Raw genomic sequence first — 22,333 nt, 5'->3', positions numbered from 1 at the left:
CCATCTCCCCTACTCCCTGGAACAGTCTTACCGGTTCCACGTGGAGATGATGAAGAACGAGGTGGGGTAGCGTCGTCTCGGAGTCCTTCCGCCACGGAGTAATGTTCAACCAGATCCACCAGTTGATCTGCCGTCGTAGGATTTCCATGGCTTACCCACTTCCTCAGGGCTGGCGGTAGAGCTCTCAGGTACTTGTCCAGGACGACTCTCTGGATTATCTCTGGCGCTGTCAACACCTCGGGTTGTAGCCACTTCTTCGTCACGTGGATCAGGTCGAACATCTGTGACCGCGGTGGTTTATCCGGCTGATAAGTCCATTGATGCACTCTCTGTGCACGAACAGCGGTCGTCACTCCCAGCCGGGCCAAGATCTCGGCTTTCAATTTGTCAAAGTCCTGCGTGACTTCAGGCTCTAAGTCATAATAAGCCTTTTGGGCCTCACCGGAAAGAAACGGGGCAATCAGGCCGGCCCATCGTGCCTTCGGCCATTTTTCTCTCACCGCCGTCCGTTCAAACGTGGTCAGGTATGCCTCAACGTCATCTTCGGTCGTCATCTTCTGCCAGTACCGACTCACATGAATCACTCTCGACTCGGCTTCCAGGTTAACCTCAGGTAAGCTTGCCAGGCGCTGCGCCACCTGCTGGAGAAGCGAACGATCGGTAACTGTCATGTCCACCAACTCCTTCAGCTGGGCCATCATCACCCAATTAGCTTCTTGCTGGACGGCGGTGGACTGTACCAGCGCTTTCACCACGTCCTCCATGCTCATGCTTCCCACGTGATGCCCGCGTTCTCCACCACAATGTGATAAAACACTCCGGGATCGCCTTTGCTGGGGTCAAAGGTCACGTGCGTTCAGCATGAAACTCAGGCGCACAGCCGGGGTCCGGGTATAACTGACACTGGGTCAGGTTTATTAATGGTGAAAGCAATGCATAAAGAAATCAAACAAATCCTTGCCTGTCCGGCACTAACTAAACAAGGTACAACCTAACTACCAACTGGCGGGCTTCTCCCGTCCAGCCAAACCACAGTTGCAGTGGGCACTGCTCTCACTCACGTGTGTCTCTCACACAGACAGGCTCTCTGTGTTCCCAGGCTGAGACACTCACACAACCACCTGGCATCCTTTTATATCCGCCTCCCATTATTCATCAGTCACCAGGTGAGATACTGACCAGACTAGGCCACATAGGAAAGGAATCTGGGCGAGATATACCTGCCCTCATCCACTATTCCCACATGATTCTCACAATATACACACATATACATTATATACTGTATATGATGACTTTTTTGGTATCGCCGTAACCAAATTGACCTGGAGAAAATGTAAAATAAAAATGGAAGCTAAAAATCAATGGACAATGAGATCTTTCAGCAGGAATCACCCTACTTGTTGATGGTTTCCAGAGTGAGCAGAAACTAACACTGGTGTTATCAATATGAAAAGTCTCCTGTGAGGCTCCTGGTGGAGGCCTGAGATGGCAGAACTGGAGGTGGCCATTGCCATAGAGATCTGATCTCTAGGGTGGGGTACACACATGTATATAGCCTGTGCACTCCGTCCATGGTGCTGAAACACTTCCCTGCCACACACAACATGGCCGCCCGCTCCGTGCTGCCGCCGGCTCTGGGGCTCCTGCGTGACGTCACTTCCGCCCTCCAGGAATCGGTGTTTACATTGCCTCACCGAGCAGAGCGCCCCCCGCAGAGCGCACGGGAGGAGCTCACAGGACCGGAGACCCCTGCCGCCATGAAGGTGAGGCTGCTTCTTCCATCGTGTCACTGACTTATCTGCGCCTCCTAGGGTAGGAGGACTACCACCCCCAGCATGCCCTGACAGCTGCAGGAGGGCGCAGCATGCTGGGACTTGTGGTTGGAGCCGCAGAAGTTGGGGAACATGTGGTAAGAAGGTGTGGAAACCATCAGCAGGAAGGCCAAGTGATGGAGAGGGAATGTGGTGTCCGGATGCTGCGCGTGTCCTGTGCGGTCACTGGGTGAGGGGCTTCCCGTACAGGAGGGGGGATCCTGAAACGACCAGCAAACCCATCCGCTCAGAGGGCCCTACAGGAGTGGGACAGCGTGCCTGCCATCTGACTAATACAGCGCCACCCCTGTCCCCAGGCCGGCGGCGGTACTGCTGCTCAGTCACTGCGGCCCCTTCCTGACACGTCGGCTCATTCATGTTATCACAGGTCGCTGTCATCTGCCCCCGTACTACAGTCAGCCCTACAGCGCCCCCCGTACTACAGTCAGCGCTACTGCACCCCCATACTACAGTCAGCGCTACTGCACCCCCCGTACTACAGTCAGCCCTACAGCGCCCCCCGTACTACAGTCAGCGCTACTGCACCCCCGTACTACAGTCAGCCCTACAGCGCCCCCCGTACTACAGTCAGCCCTACAGCGCCCCCCGTACTACAGTCAGCCCTACAGCGCCCCCCGTACTACAGTCAGCCCTACAGCGCCCCCCGTACTACAGTCAGCCCTACAGCGCCCCCCGTACTACAGTCAGCCCTACAGCGCCCCCCGTACTACAGTCAGCGCTACTGCACCCCCATACTACAGTCAGCCCTACAGCGCCCCCCGTACTACAGTCAGCGCTACTGCGCCCCCGTACTACAGTCAGCCCTACAGCGCCCCCCGTACTACAGTCAGCGCTACTGCACCCCCATACTACAGTCAGCCCTACAGCGCCCCCCGTACTACAGTCAGCGCTACTGCGCCCCCGTACTACAGTCAGCCCTACAGCGCCCCCCGTACTACAGTCAGCGCTACTGCACCCCCATACTACAGTCAGCGCTACTGCGCCCCAGTACTACAGTCAGCGCTACTGCGCCCCCGTACTACAGTCAGCGCTACTGCACCCCCCGTACTACAGTCAGCGCTACTGCACCCCCCGTACTACAGTCAGCGCTACTGCGCCCCCGTACTACAGTCAGCGCTACTGCACCCCCATACTACAGTCAGCCCTACAGCGCCCCCCGTACTACAGTCAGCGCTACTGCACCCCCATACTACAGTCAGCCCTACAGCGCCCCCCGTACTACAGTCAGCCCTACAGCGCCCCCTGTACTACAGTCAGCCCTACAGCGCCCCCCGTACTACAGTCAGCGCTACTGCACCCCCATACTACAGTCAGCCCTACTGCGCCCCCATACTACAGTCAGCCCTACAGCGCCCCCCGTACTACAGTCAGCCCTACAGCGCCCCCCGTACTACAGTCAGCGCTACTGCGCCCCCCATACTACAGTCAGCCCTACAGCGCCCCCCGTACTACAGTCAGCCCTACAGCGCCCCCCATACTACAGTCAGCCCTACAGCGCCCCCCGTACTACAGTCAGCCCTACTGCGCCCCCGTACTACAGTCAGCGCTACTGCACCCCCATACTACAGTCAGCCCTACAGCGCCCCCCATACTACAGTCAGCCCTACAGCGCCCCCCATACTACAGTCAGCCCTACAGCGCCCCCCATACTACAGTCAGCCCTACAGCGCCCCCCATACTACAGTCAGCCCTACAGCGCCCCCCGTACTACAGTCAGCCCTACAGCGCCCCCCGTACTACAGTCAGCGCTACTGCACCCCCATACTACAGTCAGCCCTACTGCGCCCCCGTACTACAGTCAGCCCTACTGCGCCCCCGTACTACAGTCAGCCCTACTGCGCCCCCGTACTACAGTCAGCCCTACTGCGCCCCCGTACTACAGTCAGCCCTACTGCGCCCCCGTACTACAGTCAGCCCTACTGCGCCCCGTACTACAGTCAGCCCTACAGCGCCCCCGTACTACAGTCAGCCCTACAGCGCCCCCCGTACTACAGTCAGCCCTACTGCACCCCCGTACTACAGTCAGCCCTACAGCGCCCCCCGTACTACAGTCAGCCCTACAGCGCCCCCCGTACTACAGTCAGCCCTACAGCGCCCCCGTACTACAGTCAGCCCTACAGCGCCCCCGTACTACAGTCAGCCCTACTGCGCCCCCGTACTACAGTCAGCCCTACTGCGCCCCCGTACTACAGTCAGCCCTACTGCGCCCCCGTACTACAGTCAGCCCTACTGCGCCCCGTACTACAGTCAGCCCTACAGCGCCCCCCGTACGACAGTCAGCCCTACAGCGCCCCCCGTACTACAGTCAGCGCTACTGTACCCCCATACTACAGTCAGCGCTACTGCGCCCCCATACTACAGTCAGCGCTACTGCGCCCCCGTACTACAGTCAGCGCTACTGCACCCCCGTACTACAGTCAGCGCTACTGCACCCCCGTACTACAGTCAGCCCTACTGCACCCCCGTACTACAGTCAGCCCTACAGCGCCCCCGTACTACAGTCAGCCCTACAGCGCCCCCGTACTACAGTCAGCCCTACTGCGCCCCCGTACTACAGTCAGCCCTACTGCGCCCCCGTACTACAGTCAGCCCTACTGCGCCCCCGTACTACAGTCAGCCCTACTGCGCCCCCGTACTACAGTCAGCCCTACTGCGCCCCCGTACTACAGTCAGCCCTACTGCGCCCCCGTACTACAGTCAGCCCTACTGCGCCCCCGTACTACAGTCAGCCCTACTGCGCCCCCGTACTACAGTCAGCCCTACTGCGCCCCCGTACTACAGTCAGCCCTACAGCTCCCCGTACTACAGTCAGCGCTACTGCGCCCCCGTACTACAGTCAGCGCTACTGCGCCCCCCATACTACAGTCAGCCCTACAGCGCCCCCCGTACTACAGTCAGCCCTACAGCGCCCCCCATACTACAGTCAGCCCTACTGCGCCCCCGTACTACAGTCAGCCCTACAGCTCCCCGTACTACAGTCAGCGCTACTGCGCCCCCGTACTACAGTCAGCGCTACTGCGCCCCCCATACTACAGTCAGCCCTACAGCGCCCCCCGTACTACAGTCAGCCCTACAGCGCCCCCCATACTACAGTCAGCCCTACAGCGCCCCCCGTACTACAGTCAGCCCTACTGCGCCCCCGTACTACAGTCAGCGCTACTGCACCCCCATACTACAGTCAGCCCTACAGCGCCCCCCATACTACAGTCAGCCCTACAGCGCCCCCCATACTACAGTCAGCCCTACAGCGCCCCCCATACTACAGTCAGCCCTACAGCGCCCCCCGTACTACAGTCAGCCCTACAGCGCCCCCCGTACTACAGTCAGCGCTACTGCACCCCCATACTACAGTCAGCCCTACTGCGCCCCCGTACTACAGTCAGCCCTACTGCGCCCCCGTACTACAGTCAGCCCTACTGCGCCCCCGTACTACAGTCAGCCCTACTGCGCCCCCGTACTACAGTCAGCCCTACTGCGCCCCCGTACTACAGTCAGCCCTACTGCGCCCCCGTACTACAGTCAGCCCTACTGCGCCCCGTACTACAGTCAGCCCTACAGCGCCCCCGTACTACAGTCAGCCCTACAGCGCCCCCCGTACTACAGTCAGCCCTACTGCACCCCCGTACTACAGTCAGCCCTACAGCGCCCCCCGTACTACAGTCAGCCCTACAGCGCCCCCCGTACTACAGTCAGCCCTACAGCGCCCCCGTACTACAGTCAGCCCTACAGCGCCCCCGTACTACAGTCAGCCCTACTGCGCCCCCGTACTACAGTCAGCCCTACTGCGCCCCCGTACTACAGTCAGCCCTACTGCGCCCCCGTACTACAGTCAGCCCTACTGCGCCCCCGTACTACAGTCAGCCCTACTGCGCCCCCGTACTACAGTCAGCCCTACTGCGCCCCCGTACTACAGTCAGCCCTACTGCGCCCCCGTACTACAGTCAGCCCTACTGCGCCCCCGTACTACAGTCAGCCCTACTGCGCCCCCGTACTACAGTCAGCCCTACTGCGCCCCCGTACTACAGTCAGCCCTACAGCTCCCCGTACTACAGTCAGCGCTACTGCGCCCCCGTACTACAGTCAGCGCTACTGCGCCCCCGTACTACAGTCAGCGCTACTGCGCCCCCGTACTACAGTCAGCGCTACTGCGCCCCCGTACTACAGTCAGCGCTACTGCGCCCCCGTACTACAGTCAGCGCTACTGCGCCCCCGTACTACAGTCAGCGCTACTGCGCCCCCGTACTACAGTCAGCGCTACTGCGCCCCCGTACTACAGTCAGCGCTACTGCGCCCCCGTACTACAGTCAGCCCTACTGCGCCCCCCCGTACTACAGTCAGCGCTACTGCGCCCCCGTACTACAGTCAGCGCTACTGCGCCCCCGTACTACAGTCAGCCCTACTGCGCCCCCGTACTACAGTCAGCCCTACTGCGCCCCCGTACTGCAGTCAGCCCTACTGCGCCCCCGTACTACAGTCAGCCCTACTGCGCCCCCGTACTACAGTCAGCCCTACAGCGCCCCCGTACTACAGTCAGCGCTACTGCGCCCCCGTACTACAGTCAGCCCTACAGCGCCCCCGTACTACAGTCAGCGCTACTGCGCCACCGAACTACAGTCAGCGCTACTGCGCCCCCGTACTACAGTCAGCCCTACTGCGCCCCCGTACTACAGTCAGCCCTACTGCGCCCCCGTACTACAGTCAGCCCTACTGCGCCCCCGTACTACAGTCAGCGCTACTGCGCCCCCGTACTACAGTCAGCCCTACAGCGCCCCCGTACTACAGTCAGCGCTACTGCGCCACCGAACTACAGTCAGCGCTACTGCGCCCCCGTACTACAGTCAGCCCTACTGCGCCCCCGTACTACAGTCAGCCCTACTGCGCCCCCGTACTACAGTCAGCCCTACTGCGCCCCCGTACTAGTCAGCCCTACTGCGCCCCCGTACTACAGTCAGCGCTACTGCGCCCCCGTACTACAGTCAGCCCTACTGCGCCCCCGTACTACAGTCAGCCCTACTGCGCCCCCGTACTACAGTCAGCCCTACTGCGCCCCCGTACTACAGTCAGCCCTACTGCGCCCCCGTACTACAGTCAGCCCTACTGCGCCCCCGTACTACAGTCAGCCCTACTGCGCCCCCGTACTACAGTCAGCCCTACTGCGCCCCCGTACTACAGTCAGTGCTACTACAGTCAGCCCTACTGCGCCCCCGTACTACAGTCAGCGCTACTGCGCCCCCGTACTACAGTCAGCCCTACTGCGCCCCCGTACTACAGTCAGTGCTACTACAGTCAGCCCTACTGCGCCCCGTACTACAGTCAGCGCTACTGCGCCCCCGTACTACAGTCAGCCCTACTGCGCCCCCGTACTACAGTCAGTGCTACTACAGTCAGCCCTACTGCGCCCCCGTACTACAGTCAGCCCTACTGCGCCCCCGTACTACAGTCAGCCCTACTGCGCCCCCGTACTACAGTCAGCCCTACTGCGCCCCCGTACTACAGTCAGCCCTACTGCGCCCCCGTACTACAGTCAGCCCTACTGCGCCCCCGTACTACAGTCAGCCCTACTGCGCCCCCGTACTACAGTCAGCCCTACTGCGCCCCCGTACTACAGTCAGCCCTACTGCGCCCCCGTACTACAGTCAGCCCTACTGCGCCCCCGTACTACAGTCAGCCCTACTGCGCCCCCGTACTACAGTCAGCGCTACTGCGCCCCCGTACTACAGTCAGCGCTACTGCGCCCCCGTACTACAGTCAGCGCTACTGCGCCCCCGTACTACAGTCAGCGCTACTGCGCCCCCGTACTACAGTCAGCGCTACTGCGCCCCCGTACTACAGTCAGCGCTACTGCGCCCCCGTACTACAGTCAGCGCTACTGCGCCCCCGTACTACAGTCAGCGCTACTGCGCCCCCGTACTACAGTCAGCGCTACTGCGCCCCCGTACTACAGTCAGCGCTACTGCGCCCCCGTACTACAGTCAGCGCTACTGCGCCCCCGTACTACAGTCAGCGCTACTGCGCCCCCGTACTACAGTCAGCGCTACTGCGCCCCCGTACTACAGTCAGCGCTACTGCGCCCCCGTACTACAGTCAGCGCTACTGCGCCCCCGTACTACAGTCAGCGCTACTGCGCCCCCGTACTACAGTCAGCGCTACTGCGCCCCCGTACTACAGTCAGCGCTACTGCGCCCCCGTACTACAGTCAGCGCTACTGCGCCCCCGTACTACAGTCAGCGCTACTGCGCCCCCGTACTACAGTCAGCGCTACTGCGCCCCCGTACTACAGTCAGCGCTACTGCGCCCCCGTACTACAGTCAGCGCTACTGCGCCCCCGTACTACAGTCAGCGCTACTGCGCCCCCGTACTACAGTCAGCGCTACTGCGCCCCCGTACTACAGTCAGCGCTACTGCGCCCCCGTACTACAGTCAGCGCTACTGCGCCCCCGTACTACAGTCAGCGCTACTGCGCCCCCGTACTACAGTCAGCGCTACTGCGCCCCCGTACTACAGTCAGCGCTACTGCGCCCCCGTACTACAGTCAGCGCTACTGCGCCCCCGTACTACAGTCAGCGCTACTGCGCCCCCGTACTACAGTCAGCGCTACTGCGCCCCCGTACTACAGTCAGCGCTACTGCGCCCCCGTACTACAGTCAGCGCTACTGCGCCCCCGTACTACAGTCAGCGCTACTGCGCCCCCGTACTACAGTCAGCCCTACAGCGCCCCCCGTACTGCAGTCAGCCCTACTGCGCCCCCCGTACTGCAGTCAGCCCTACTGCGCCCCCGTACTGCAGTCAGCCCTACTGCGCCCCCGTACTGCAGTCAGCCCTACTGCGCCCCCGTACTGCAGTCAGCCCTACTGCGCCCCCGTACTGCAGTCAGCCCTACTGCGCCCCCGTACTGCAGTCAGCGCTACTGCGCCCCCGTACTGCAGTCTGCCCTACTGCGCCCCCGTACTGCAGTCTGCCCTACTGCGCCCCCGTACTGCAGTCTGCCCTACTGCGCCCCCGTACTGCAGTCTGCCCTACTGCGCCCCCGTACTGCAGTTTGCCCTACTGCGCCCCCGTACTGCAGTCTGCCCTACTGCGCCCCCGTACTGCAGTCAGCCCTACTGCGCCCCCGTACTGCAGTCTGCCCTACTGCGCCCCCGTACTGCAGTCTGCCCTACTGCGCCCCCGTACTGCAGTCTGCCCTACTGCGCCCCCGTACTGCAGTCTGCCCTACTGCGCCCCCGTACTGCAGTCTGCCCTACTGCGCCCCCGTACTGCAGTCTGCCCTACAGCGCCCCCCGTACTGCAGTCTGCCCTACAGCGCCCCCCGTACTGCAGTCTGCCCTACTGCGCCCCCGTACTGCAGTCTGCCCTACTGCGCCCCCGTACTGCAGTCTGCCCTACTGCGCCCCCGTACTGCAGTCTGCCCTACTGCGCCCCCGTACTGCAGTCTGCCCTACTGCGCCCCCGTACTGCAGTCTGCCCTACTGCGCCCCCGTACTGCAGTCTGCCCTACTGCGCCCCCGTACTGCAGTCTGCCCTACTGCGCCCCCGTACTGCAGTCTGCCCTACTGCGCCCCCGTACTGCAGTCTGCCCTACTGCGCCCCCGTACTGCAGTCTGCCCTACTGCGCCCCCGTACTGCAGTCTGCCCTACTGCGCCCCCGTACTGCAGTCTGCCCTACTGCGCCCCCGTACTGCAGTCAGCACTACTGCGCCCCCATAATCATACCGCCACACTTCACAGCTCCCAGACCCCCAAAATGTAAAGTTTTTTTTTCTTTTTCCTTTTCTAGGGATCAACGTCTGAAATTTTGGAAGATGAAACTGCAGCGAACGATGAAGAAGAGATTCCCGCTCCCTCGTCGGAGGAACCTGCAGGTCAGACGCCATGAAAAATCCGCTGCTGCTCTCTGTATACAGCCGCTGTGCAGACCTATGCGTTGCCATGGTGACAGACGACAGACAGACCCCTGCATAGTCTGACCATGCAGCCACCTCTGCCTTACATTGTATTCAGGCAGGAAGTAAAGGACGGACATACGGAAACGGAAGGACCAGACTGCAGAGTGAGTTCTGTTACCATGGAGACGCATAGCTCTGCACTGGAGCTGCACTTTTTTAAGCATTTTTTTCTTTTTTCTTCATTTTTCCTTGTTGCTCTCGATCATTAATCATCCAGGTTTATCTTTGATCTTTATCATTTTTACCAATGTTTCCTGTACTGTAGTCAGCACAGCGTCCTCACAGGAAGGATCAGTGTTACCGCGGTGCAAACAGAGGGGAGAAGAAGTGTCATACAGTAAAAAAACAGAACCTAATATTTGGTGCAGAAACCTTTCTACAGTTAGAGGTCAGACATTTCCTGTAGTTCTTGACCAGGTTTGCACACACTGCAGCAGGGATTTTGGCCTCCTCCTCCATACAGATCTTATCCAGATCTTTCAGGTTTTGGGGCGGCCACTGGGCAACATTGTGTTTCAGTGCACTCCCAAAGTGCCATGTTTCCCCCACCATGCTTCACGGTTGGGACGGTGTTGTTGGGGTTGTACTCATCGTTCATCTTCCTCCAAACACATCGAGTGGAGTTGATACCAAAAAGTTCTATTTTGGTCTCATCTGACCACATGACCTTCTCCCATGCCTCCTCTGGATCATCCAGATGGTCATTGGTGAACTTTAGACGGCCCTGGACACGTGCTCGCATTAGCAGGGGGACCTTGCGTGCCCTGCAGGATTGTAATCCATGTGTGTCACAAAGAGCTATGTTGGAGACTGTGGTCCCAGCTCTCTTCAGGCCATTGACCAGGTCCTCCCGTGTAGTTCTGGGCTGATTTCTGACCTTCCTCAGAATCATCCTTACCCCACGCGGCGAGATCTTGCATGGAGCCACAGACCGAGGAAGATTGGCGGTCATCTTGTGTTTCTGTAATAATTGTGTCAACAGTTCCTGTCTTCTCACCAAGCTTCTTGCCTATTGTCCTGTAGCCCATCCCAGCCTTGTGCAGGTCTACAATTTTGTCCCTGGTGTCCTTAAACAACTCTTTGGTCTTGGCCATGGTGGAGAGGTCGGGGTGTGAGTGTGTGGACAGGTGTCTGTTATACAGGTAACGAGATCAAACAGGTGCAGTTAATACAGGTAATGAGTGCAGAGTAGGAGGCTTCTTAAAGAAACACTAACAGGTCTGTGAGAGGCAGAATTCTTGCTGGTTGGTCGGTGATCAAATACTTATCTCATGCAATAAAATGCAAACTAATTATGTAAAAATCATACAATGTGATTTTCTGTATTTTATTGTTAGATTCTGTCTCTCAGGTGAAGTGTACCTACGATAAAAATTACAGACCTCTCCATTCTTTGTAGGGGGGAAAATGTGCAAAATCGGCAGTGGATGAAGTACTTATTGTACCCCACTGTATATAACACAGGATCCACCATTCACGATAGATGATGTCACAGCTCACCTCCTCCTCCTCCTGTACACTGACTGATAACACCTCTACAGTGCCTACAAGTAGTATTCAACCCCCTGCAGATTAGCAGGTTTACACATTCGGAATTAACTTGGCATTGTGACATTTGGACTGTAGATCAGCCTGGAAGTGTGAAATGCACTGCAGCAAAAAAGAATGTTATTTCTTTGTTTAATTTTTTTTTTAAATTGTGAAAAGTTTATTCAGAGGGTCATTTATTATTCAACCCCTCAAACCACCAGAATTCTGTTTGGTTCCCCTAAAGTATTAAGAAGTATTTCAGGCACAAAGAACAATGAGCTTCACATGTTTGGATTAATTATCTCTTTTTCCAGCCTTTTCTGACTATTTAAGACCCTCCCCAAACTTGTGAACAGCACTCATACATGGTCAACATGGGAAAGACAAAGGAGCATTCCAAGGCCATCAGAGACAAGATCGTGGAGGGTCACAAGGCTGGCAAGGGGTACAAAACCCTTTCCAAGGAGTTGGGCCTACCTGTCTCCACTGTTGGGAGCATCATCCGGAAGTGGAAGGCTTATGGAACTACTGTTAGCCTTCCACGGCCTGGATAGCCTTTGAAAGTTTCCTCCCTTGCCGAGGCCAGGCTTGTCCGAAGAGTCAAGGCTAACCCAAGGACAACAAGGAAGGAGCTCCGGGAAGATCTCATGGCAGTGGAGACATTGGTTTCAGTCAATACCATAAGTAACGTACTCCACCGCAATGGTCTCTGTTCCAGACGAGCCCGTAAGGTACCTTTACTTTCAAAGCGTCATGTCAAGGCTCGTCTACAGTTTGCTCATGATCACTTGGAGGACTCTGAGACAGACTGGTTCAAGGTTCTCTGGTCTGATGAGACCAAGATCGAGATATTTGGTGCCAACCACACACGTGACGTTTGGAGACTGGATGGCACTGCATACGACCCCAAGAATACCATCCCTACAGTCAAGCATGGTGGTGGCAGCATCACGCTGTGGGGCTGTTTCTCAGCCAAGGGGCCTGGCCATCTGGTCCGCATCCATGGGAAGATGGATAGCACGGCCTACCTGGAGATTTTGGCCAAGAACCTCCACTCCTCCATCAAGGATCTTAAGATGGGTCGTCATTTCATCTTCCAACAAGACAACGACCCAAAGCACACAGCCAAGAAAACCAAGGCCTGGTTCAAGAGGCAAAAAATCAAGGTGTTGGAGTGGCCTAGTCAGTCTCCTGACCTTAACCCAATTGAAAACTTGTGGAAGGAGCTCAAGATTAAAGTCCACATGAGACACCCAAAGAACCTAGATAACTTGGAGAAGATCTGCATGGAGGAGTGGGCCAAGATAACTCCAGAGGCCTGTGCCGGCCTGATCAGGTCTTATAAAAGACGATTATTAGCTGTAATTGCAAACAAGGGTTATTCCACAAAATATTAAACCTAGGGGTTGAATAATAATTGACCCACACTTTTATGTTTAAAACTTATTAAAATTTAACTGAGCAACATAACTTTTTGGTTTGGAAGATTTATGCATCTGTTAATAAATCCTGCTCTTGTGTGAAGTTTGAAGGCTCTAACTTATTTGCATCTTATCAAACCTGCTAAATCTGCAGGGGGTTGAATACTACTTGTAGGCACTGTATATACAGTAGATAAAAGGATCCACCATTCACAATAGATGATGTCACAGCTCACCTCCTCCTGTACAATGACTGATCACACCTCTATATACAGTAGATAACAGGATCCACCATTCACAATAGATGATGTCACAGTTCACCTCCTCCTCCTCCTTTACAATGACTGATAACACCTCTATATACAGTAGATAACAGGATCCACCATTCAAAATAGGTGATGTCACAGCTCACCTCCTCCTCCTGTACAATGACTGATAACACCTCTATATACAGTAGATAACAGGATCCACCATTCACAAGAGATGATGTCACAGCTCACCACCACCACCACCAGTGGCATCTTCTTAGTTCACAGTTTGTCCACAATATTCTCCCATGGAAGATAATTTAGTGAAGTACTGAGGTGCACACAGCGCCACCCTCCTGCATGTGGCGGCCTCTGGTACTGCAGCCCAGCTTTTGTTTCGCATTTGTCTGTAGCTGTGCTGCCTCTACCACAATGTACGTGGAGATGTAGCAGTGCCAGATATAATTGAGCTAGCGGAGATGTAGCAGAGCCGGATATAACTGAGCTAGCGGAGATGTAGCAGAGCCAAATATATCTGAGCTAGCGGAGATGTAGAAGAGCTGGGTATCACTGAGCTAGCGGAGATGTAGCAGAGCTGGATATAACTGAGCTAGAGGAGATGTAGCAGAGCCGAGTATAGCTGAGCTAGCGGAGATGTAGCCGAGCCGGATATAACTGAGCTAGCGGAGATGTAGCAAAACCGGATAAAACTGAGCTAGAGGAGATGTAGCAGAGCCGGATATAACTGAGCTAGCGGACATGTAGCAGAGCCGGCTATAACTGAGCTAACGGAGATGTAGCAGAGCTGGGTATAACTGAGCTAGCGGAGATGTAGCAGAGCCGGGTATAACTGAGCTAGCGGAGATGTAGCAGAGCTGGATATTACTGAGCTAGCGGAGATGTATCAGAGCTGGACATAACTAAGCTAGCGGAGATGTAGCAGAACCGGATATAACTGAGCTAGTGGAGATGTAGCAGAACTGGATATAACTGAAATAACGGAGATGTAGCAGAGCTGGGTATAACTGAGCTAGCGGAGATGTAGCAGAGCCGGATATAACTGAGCTAGCGGAGATGTAGCAGAGCCGGATATAACTGAGCTAGAGGAGATGTAGCAGAGCTGGATATTACTGAGCTAGCGGAGATGTATCAGAGCTGGACATAACTAAGCTAGCGGAGATGTATCAGAACCGGATATAACTGAGCTAGTGGAGATGTAGCAGAACTGGATATAACTGAAATAACGGAGATGTAGCAGAGCTGAGTATAACTGAGCTAGCGGAGATGTAGCAGTGTCGGGTATAACTGAGCTAGCGGAGATGTAGCAGAGACGGGTATAACTGAGCTAGAGGAGATGTAGCAGAACCGGATATAACTGAGCTAGTGGAGATTTAACAGAGGCGGGTATAACTGAGCTAGTGGAGATGTAGCAGAGCTGTTAATAGCTGAGAAAGCGGAGATGTAGCAGTGCTGGATATAACTGAGCTAGTGGAGATGTAGCAGTGCTGGATATAACTGAGCTAGCGGAGATATAGCAGAGTTGTTTATAACTGAGCTAGCGGAGATGTAGCCGAGCCGTTAATAGCTGAGAAAGCGGAGATGTAGCAGAGCTGGATATAACTGAGCTAGTGGAGATGTAGCAGAGCTGGATATAACTGAGCTAGCGGAGATGTAGCAGAGCTGGATATAACTGAGCTAGTGGAGATGTAGCAGAACCGGATATAACTGAAATAACGGAGATGTAGCAGAGCTCGGTATAACTGAGCTAGCGGAGATGTAGCAGAGCCGGGTTTAACTGAGCTAGCGGAGATGTAGCAGAGCCGGGTATAACTGAGCTAGCGGAGATGTAGCAGAGCCGGGTATAACTGAGCTAGTGGAGATGTAGCAGAGCCGGGTATAACTGAGCTAGCGGAGATGTAGCAGAGCCAGGTATAACTGAGCTAGCGGAGATGTAGCAGAGCCGGGTATAACTGAGCTAGCGGAGATGTAGCAGAGCCGGGTATAACTGAGCTAGCGGAGATGTAGCAGAGCCGGATATAACTGAACTATCGGAGATTTAGCAGAGCCGGATATAACGGAACTATCGGAGATTTAGCAGAGCCGGATATAACTGAGCTAGTGGAGATGTAGCAGAGCCGGGTATAACTGAGCTAGCGGAGATGTAGCAGAGCCGGGTATAACTGAGCTAGCGGAGATGTAGCAGAGCCGGATATAACTGAACTATCGGAGATTTAGCAGAGCCGGATATAACGGAACTATCGGAGATTTAGCAGAGCCGGATATAACTGAGCTAGTGGAGATGTAGCAGAGCCGGGTATAACTGAGCTAGCGGAGATGTAGCAGAGCCGGATATAACTGAACTATCGGAGATTTAGCAGAGCCGGATATAACGGAACTATCGGAGATTTAGCAGAGCCGGATATAACTGAGCTAGTGGAGATGTAGCTGAGTCGGGTATAACTGAGCTAGTGGAGATTTAGCAGAGCCGGATATAACTGAGCTAGTGGAGATTTAGCAGAGCCGGGTATAACTGAGCTAGTGGAGATGTAGCAGAGCCGGGTATAACTGAGCTAGTGGAGATATAGCAGAGCTGGATATAACTGAGCTAGTGGAGATATAGCAGAGCCGGATATAACTGAGCTAGTGGAGATGTAGCAGAGCCGGGTATAACTGAGCTAGTGGGAGATATAGCAGAACCGGATATAACTGAGCTAGTGGAGATATAGCAGAGCTGGATATAACTGAGCTAGTGGAGATATAGCAGAGCTGGATATAACTGAGCTAGCGGAGATGTAGCAGAGCTGGATATAACTTATGGTGCATAGGGTTTACCTATAAAGCCTTCACATATTAGCCATGTAACAAACCCAGCTCTGTGCGTCTGTATAGGGTGAATGGCGGCTGGTGCACTTTCTGGCAGCAGAGGGCAGCAGGACTCCATGTAGCAGAGGTGACCGTGTCATCTGCTGTAGTCAATCCCAAGCTCCAGGCACTGATTGCCGTCACATACAGGGTGAGCAGTCGCCCGCCGGCACAGAGATGGAGGTTGCGGCCGTCTGCCGCCCAGGAATAGCAGCGATGACGGAGTGCTAAACCCTAAAGAATCTCAATAAAGTAGCTGTAATGATTTCTTCTCATAGTTCTCTGGTTGGAGCGAGGCAGCGGATGTCTCCGTGATCAGTGCAGTGCCAGATCCCCTGCATTGTACGCCGCTGTCCTGCCTGTCTGTGCCCGGACGCTGCTCTGCCGCATGGTGCAGCTGTAGACACGAGCCATTCTCCAGGGAATCTGTTTCGCGCTGATAAGCTTGATTCCACCTGCAGATCCGATTTGCACCTCAAAAAATTGGACCGAAACAACATGTTACAAAATGTGTGAAAAGACGTTTATTATACTACGAGACCTCAACGCTTAACACATGGCGGGAAGAGAAGGGGGGCACCAGGTAATAAACTACGTTCTACATAACGCCAAATCTGCCACCACCGCAACGCCACCGTCTTCTGCTTTGGCCTTCAGTTCTTTCAGCACTTCATCTCCTGTGCTAAGGCCAGAGATTGCCCTCAATCACAGCTTACCTCCTCCCCCTCCTGTACAATGTGAGATAACACTTCTATATTCAGTAGATAACACAGGATCCTCCATTCAGAACAGGTGATGTCACAGCTCACCTCCTCATCCTCCTGTACAATGACTGATAACACCTCTATATACAGTAGATAGCACAGAATCCACCATTCACAATAGATGATGTCACAGCTCACCTGTTCCTCCTGTACAATGACTGATAACACCTCTATATACAGTAGATAACACAGGATCCTCCATTCACAATAGGTGATGTCACAGCTCACCTGTTCCTCCTGTACAATGACTAATAACACCTCTATATACAGTAGATAACACAGAATCCACCATTCACAATAGGTGATGTCACAGCTCACCTCCTCCTCCTGTACAATGACTGATAACACCTCTATATGCAGTAGATAACACAGAATCCACAATTCACAATAGGTGATGTCACAGCTCACCTCCTCCTGTACAGTGACTGATAACACCTCTATATACAGTAGATAACACAGAATCCACCATTCACAATAGGTGATGTCACAGCTCACCTCCTCCTCCTGTACAATGACTGATAACACCTCTATATACAGTAGATAACACAGGATCCTCCATTCACAATAGGTGATGTCACAGCTCACCTGTTCCTCCTGTACAATGACTAATAACACCTCTATATACAGTAGATAACACAGAATCCACCATTCACAATAGGTGATGTCACAGCTCACCTCCTCCTGTACAATGACTGATAACACCTCTATATACAGTAGATAACACAGAATCCACCATTCACAATAGGTGATGTCACAGCTCACCTCCTCCTCCTGTACAATGACTGATAACACCTCTATATGCAGTAGATAACACAGGATCCTCCATTCACATTAGGTGATGTCACAGCTCACCTCCCCCTCCTGTACAATGACTGATAACACCTCTATATACAGTAGATAACACAGAATCCACCATTCACAATAGGTGATGTCACAGCTCACCTCCTCCTCCTGTACAATGACTGATAACACCTCTATATGCAGTAGATAACACAGGATCCTCCATTCACATTAGGTGATGTCACAGCTCACCTTCTCCCCCTTTAAAGTTGATGCTTTGGAAGGCAGAAGAATGAGAAGGCTTAATGAGCATCTGTGACAAGGGCTGTATTGCATTGGGGAGACGACTGGACATTTCCAAAATGTCATCCTGAGCCCTGGACCGGTTATGAATTAGGCTAGTTTCACACTTCAGGCTTTTTGAATCTGACGCCCTGCGGCGAAAATTCTTAAAGCCGGATCCGGCGATGTGTCTCGCCGGATCCGTTTTTTGCCCCATTGACTTGCATGGGCGCCGCATAGACACGCAGCGCTCCAGCTTTTGCCGGATCCGGCAAAAAGTGACGGTGCGGCGTCTGGAAAAAACATTACATGTAACGTTTTTTTGTCTGCGGCGCAAACCCGGATGTCATGTGGCTTTTTGTATAATGGAAGCCCATGCGTTTTCCGCATTTTATGCTGGATCCGGGGCCGGATTCAAGAAGCCTGAAGTGTGAAACTAGCCTTATGTAGATTTTTGCGGCGCCCCCTGTGGGGACATGAGGTATTACACAGGCTCCGTTGTAATGAATGGTCCATCCCAGTAGTGTTGGCTGGTAGACGTCCTGCGGGGCGGTCGCTCCTCGTCTCCTCCCCGCAGGCTTCCCCGGTGCTGACGGTTCGGTTATGGCGGCTCTTGGCGTCTGGATTCGCCGTATTGTATGTTACAAGCGATGACGCCGGATAAGTGACATTATATTTAGTGACCGGGTTATGAAAGTCTGAAATTGCCATTTTGCCTTTTATTGGGTTCATCACAAGGTTTTCTATCTTCTCTGCACGGAGCGCGACTCTCCGCAGAGCGGATACAAATCGTGTAAAATTAATGGCGCCATTTTATGTTAAATCCCCCAAATATGGGTCCTCAGATGAAGGATGAAGCGCCGTTTTTTGATGCCACAGTTATTTTTAGAGTCTCAGTGACCAAAATGTAATTCTTGGCAAATTTATTGTTAAAACATTTTTAAAAAGGAATTGTACCCCGATAGCCCATCCACCACACCCCCACTGCTTGCGGACCCCTTTGTTGCACTTTATGGTCTCCTGCATGGTTGTGCTACTTCATCATTGCCCCCGCTCCGTCCCCTCTTGCACCTGCCGTACAATTCAGAATATTTAGGTTACAACCGATCGGACACTGTGGACATTTGGCGGTAACATGGTCGATCACTGAAGATCGGAGGAGGAACCTGGCTGCAGATGCTCAGTCTCTCTGCAGCTCCTCTAGTGGAGAACTCAGGCATTACACATTCCTCATTGAAGCTCTGTAATGCACGGACACGCTGGGTCAGTTAGAGGGATTGTCCTTGTAGCTGATGATTCCAGTGTTGTTAGTCTCCACACGAAGCCAGAATCTGAGTCTCTGCTGATTATTTGTAGTACAAAGCGCTGGCAGAAAGTAGTCCACAGAGGCCTCACTCCATATGGCAGCTAGCCGCAGCAAGCCGTTGCGGAGTATCATTCACAGTGGCAGATTGTCCACGCGCTGCCATGGGCCATGTGGGGCTGTGGCCATCTCTCAGGATCCCCCTATACACACGAGCGCAGAGCTCGGCCGAGTATTCATATATTCTTAATGGGAAGAGGGGAGATAGCTGCTGTCACATTCCTCTGTCCCTCCACAGATGCCGCTGTTCCCCCGCAGATACCACTGTCCCCCCGCAGATACCACTGTCCCGCCACAGATGCCTTTGTTCCCATCCGCAGACACCTCTTTCCACCCTGGTACAGGTGCCGCTGTCTCCCGCAGATGCTGCTGTCTCCCGCAGATGCCGCTGTCTCCCGCAGATGCCGCTGTCTCCCGCAGATGCCGCTGTCTCCCCCAAATGCCGCTGTCTCCCCCAAATGCCGCTGTCCCCCCCCCCCCCCCAGGTGCCGCTGTTCACACCTCTTTCTCCCCCAGATTCTGCTGTCCTCCCGCAGATGCTGCTGTCTCCCCCAGGTGCCGATGTTCATGCCTGTCCCCCCACAGTTGCCGCTGTCTCCCACAGGTGCCGCTGTCTCCCGTAGGTGCCGCTGTCCACGCCTGTCTCTCCGCAGTCACCGCTGTCTCCCCCAGGTGCCGATGTCTCCCCTAGGTGCTGCATCATTTTCAGCCTTGGTGGTGAGTGGACACTTCTTCTCCACCATGGCGGTGCTGAGAGGTGATGGGCATACATACATCATGGCTCATATTGCCCCAACCTTCTCCCCTCGGTATACTCTATGGTTCGGTGCCGGATCTTCAGGATCTCCAGATTGCAGCGTTCCGGAGTAATGGAACTTTACCATAGACATTATTAGGTGTGAGCCGTCGTTGGATGATCTTTAACCCTCGTACGGAGCGAATGAATGAGTCGCCCTGTCCCATGACTGGGGCGCTTTTCTGCGCTTCGTCTAGGTTGGTGGTATCACAGCTTCTCCGTGCAACTAAGGTTTCGGCTGCCGGTCTCAGATACCGGTCATCAGCCACAGTCCTAAAAACAAGCCTTGTTCTGTCTCAGTGGAGAGGCCAGAGCGGAGCCTGAGACGGACGCGCCCGGGGAGAGACGCATAAAGGGACGTCAATGGGCAGCAATCCGATCCAGTCCACCCTCCGCTGGTTTCCTCCTCTCATTCATGTTGGCCGCGCTGGCAATGAACTTTGTAATCTGCAATGTCTAACCTGACTTCTAAGATGCCTGCCGAAAAAATCCGCGTCCACCCCCTGCTCAGTAGCCTGATCATCAGGTGTGGTCTCCTCTGACCGTCCCGGGGGCTTCCTCTCATCTCATTGTCTGGTGTTGGGTAACATTCATGGCCGAGTCATCGTACCATACAGGTAAATGCACAGAACTGAAACTTTCACCAAATTCCGACAAATCTCAACCACATTCTAGCAAAATCTTACGCGCAAAGATTGATCCGAACTCTTCATCATGATGATGTCTGATACTTACCAGTCGAAAATATGCAGAATTGGCACATTTCTTGTGATCTGAACCTTGTAATTTACACTTAGGCTGTTCCTCTTCGTTAACATTCTTCCAGCACTATAGGAGCTGGAATTTCTTTTCCTCTCTTTACAACATACATAGCTCTTGCCATTGTTCATTGACTCACCTGCCCAGAACTGTTGTATGTATGTAGTATGACGGAAAGGAAAATAGCAGAATGACCAAAATCGACCACCATTTCCTGTAGAGACACAAAGATCTTCCACCTCTTCTTGAAGGAAGGCATGTGTAGAGGCATAGACCCGCCCGCTCGTAGTAAGGCATAGACCGATCCACTTCTAGGGAGGCATTGACCCACCCACTTCTTGTATAGAGGCATGGATTCTTCCTCTTGTACGGAGGCATAGACCCACACAGTTCTTGTATTGAGGCATAGACCTGCTCACTTGTATTGAGGCATAGACCCGCCCACTTGTATTGAGGCATAGACCCGCCCACTTGTATTGAGGCATAGACCCGCCCACTTGTATTGAGGCATAGACCCGCTCACTTGTATTGAGGCATAGACCTGCCCACTTGTATTGAGGCATAGACCCGCCCACTTGTATTGAGGCATAGACCCGCCCACTTGTATTGAGGCATAGACCCGCCCACTTGTATTGAGGCATAGACCCGCCCACTTGTATTGAGGCATAGACCCGCCCACTTGTATTGAGGCATAGACCCGCCCACTTGTATTGAGGCATAGACCCGCCCACTTGTATTGAGGCATAGACCCGCCCACTTGTATTGAGGCATAGACCCGCCCACTTGTATTGAGGCATAGACCCGCCCACTTGTATTGAGGCATAGACCCGCCCACTTGTATTGAGGCATAGACCCGCTCACTTGTATTGAGACATAGACCTGCCCACTTGTATTGAGGCATAGACCCGCCCATTTATATTGAGGCATAGACCCCCCTACTTGTATTGAGGCATAGACCCGCCCACTTGTATTGAGACATAGACCCGCCCATTTATATTGAGGCATAGACCCACTCACTTGTATTGAGACATAGACCTGCCCACTTGTATTGCGGCATAGACCCGCCCACTTGTATTGAGGCATAGACCCGCCCATTTATATTGAGGCATAGACCCGCTCACTTGTATTGAGGCATAGACCCGCCCATTTATATTGAGGCATAGACCCGCCCACTTGTATTGAGGCATAGACCCCCCACTTGTATTGAGGCATAGACCCGCCCACTTGTATTGAGGCATAGACCCGCCCATTTATATTGAGGCATAGACCCGCCCACTTGTATTGAGGCATAGACCCGCCCACTTGTATTGAGACATAGACCCGCCCACTTGTATTGAGGCATAGACCCGCCCACTTGTATTGAGACATAGACCCGCCCATTTATATTGAGGCATAGACCCCCCTACTTGTATTGAGGCATAGACCCGCCCACTTGTATTGAGACATAGACCCGCCCATTTATATTGAGGCATAGACCCGCCCACTTGTATTGAGACATAGACCCGCCCATTTATATTGAGGCATAGACCCGCCCACTTGTATTGAGGCATAGACCCGCCCATTTATATTGAGGCATAGACCCGCCACCTTGTATTGAGGCATAGACCCGCCACCTTGTATTGAGGCATAGACCCGCCACCTTGTATTGAGGCATAGACCCGCCCACTTGTATTGAGACATAGACCCCCCTACTTGTATTGAGACATAGACCCCCCTACTTGTATTGAGACATAGACCCCCCTACTTGTAT

At 54.1% G+C, this 22,333-nt stretch overlaps 1 protein-coding gene across 3 annotated transcripts in view; it reads left to right on the top strand.

Annotated features, from left to right (window-relative positions):
- Positions 1-1,600: 1,600 nt before the first annotated feature.
- LOC141046917 (transmembrane protein 263-like) overlaps positions 1,601-22,333 on the top strand; it is a 141,622-nt gene continuing 120,889 nt past the window's right edge. Inside the window, exons 1-2 of one of the 3 annotated variants that reach the window (XM_073541731.1) lie at positions 1,601-1,763; positions 9,610-9,694. In XM_073541731.1, the coding sequence (XP_073397832.1) occupies positions 1,605-1,763; positions 9,610-9,694 (244 nt within the window). In that variant the 5' untranslated portion in view covers positions 1,601-1,604. The other 2 variants (XM_073541732.1, XM_073541733.1) reach the window with 2 other exon arrangements.

This window comes from Dendrobates tinctorius, unplaced genomic scaffold, assembly GCF_039654945.1.
Source record: "Dendrobates tinctorius isolate UK_male_01 unplaced genomic scaffold, ASM3965494v1 ptg000124l, whole genome shotgun sequence".
NCBI classification, from domain to species: domain Eukaryota; kingdom Metazoa; phylum Chordata; class Amphibia; order Anura; family Dendrobatidae; genus Dendrobates; species Dendrobates tinctorius.
The sequence above is the reverse complement of the archived record's forward strand: the minus strand, read 5'-3'. Positions and strand labels throughout refer to the sequence as shown.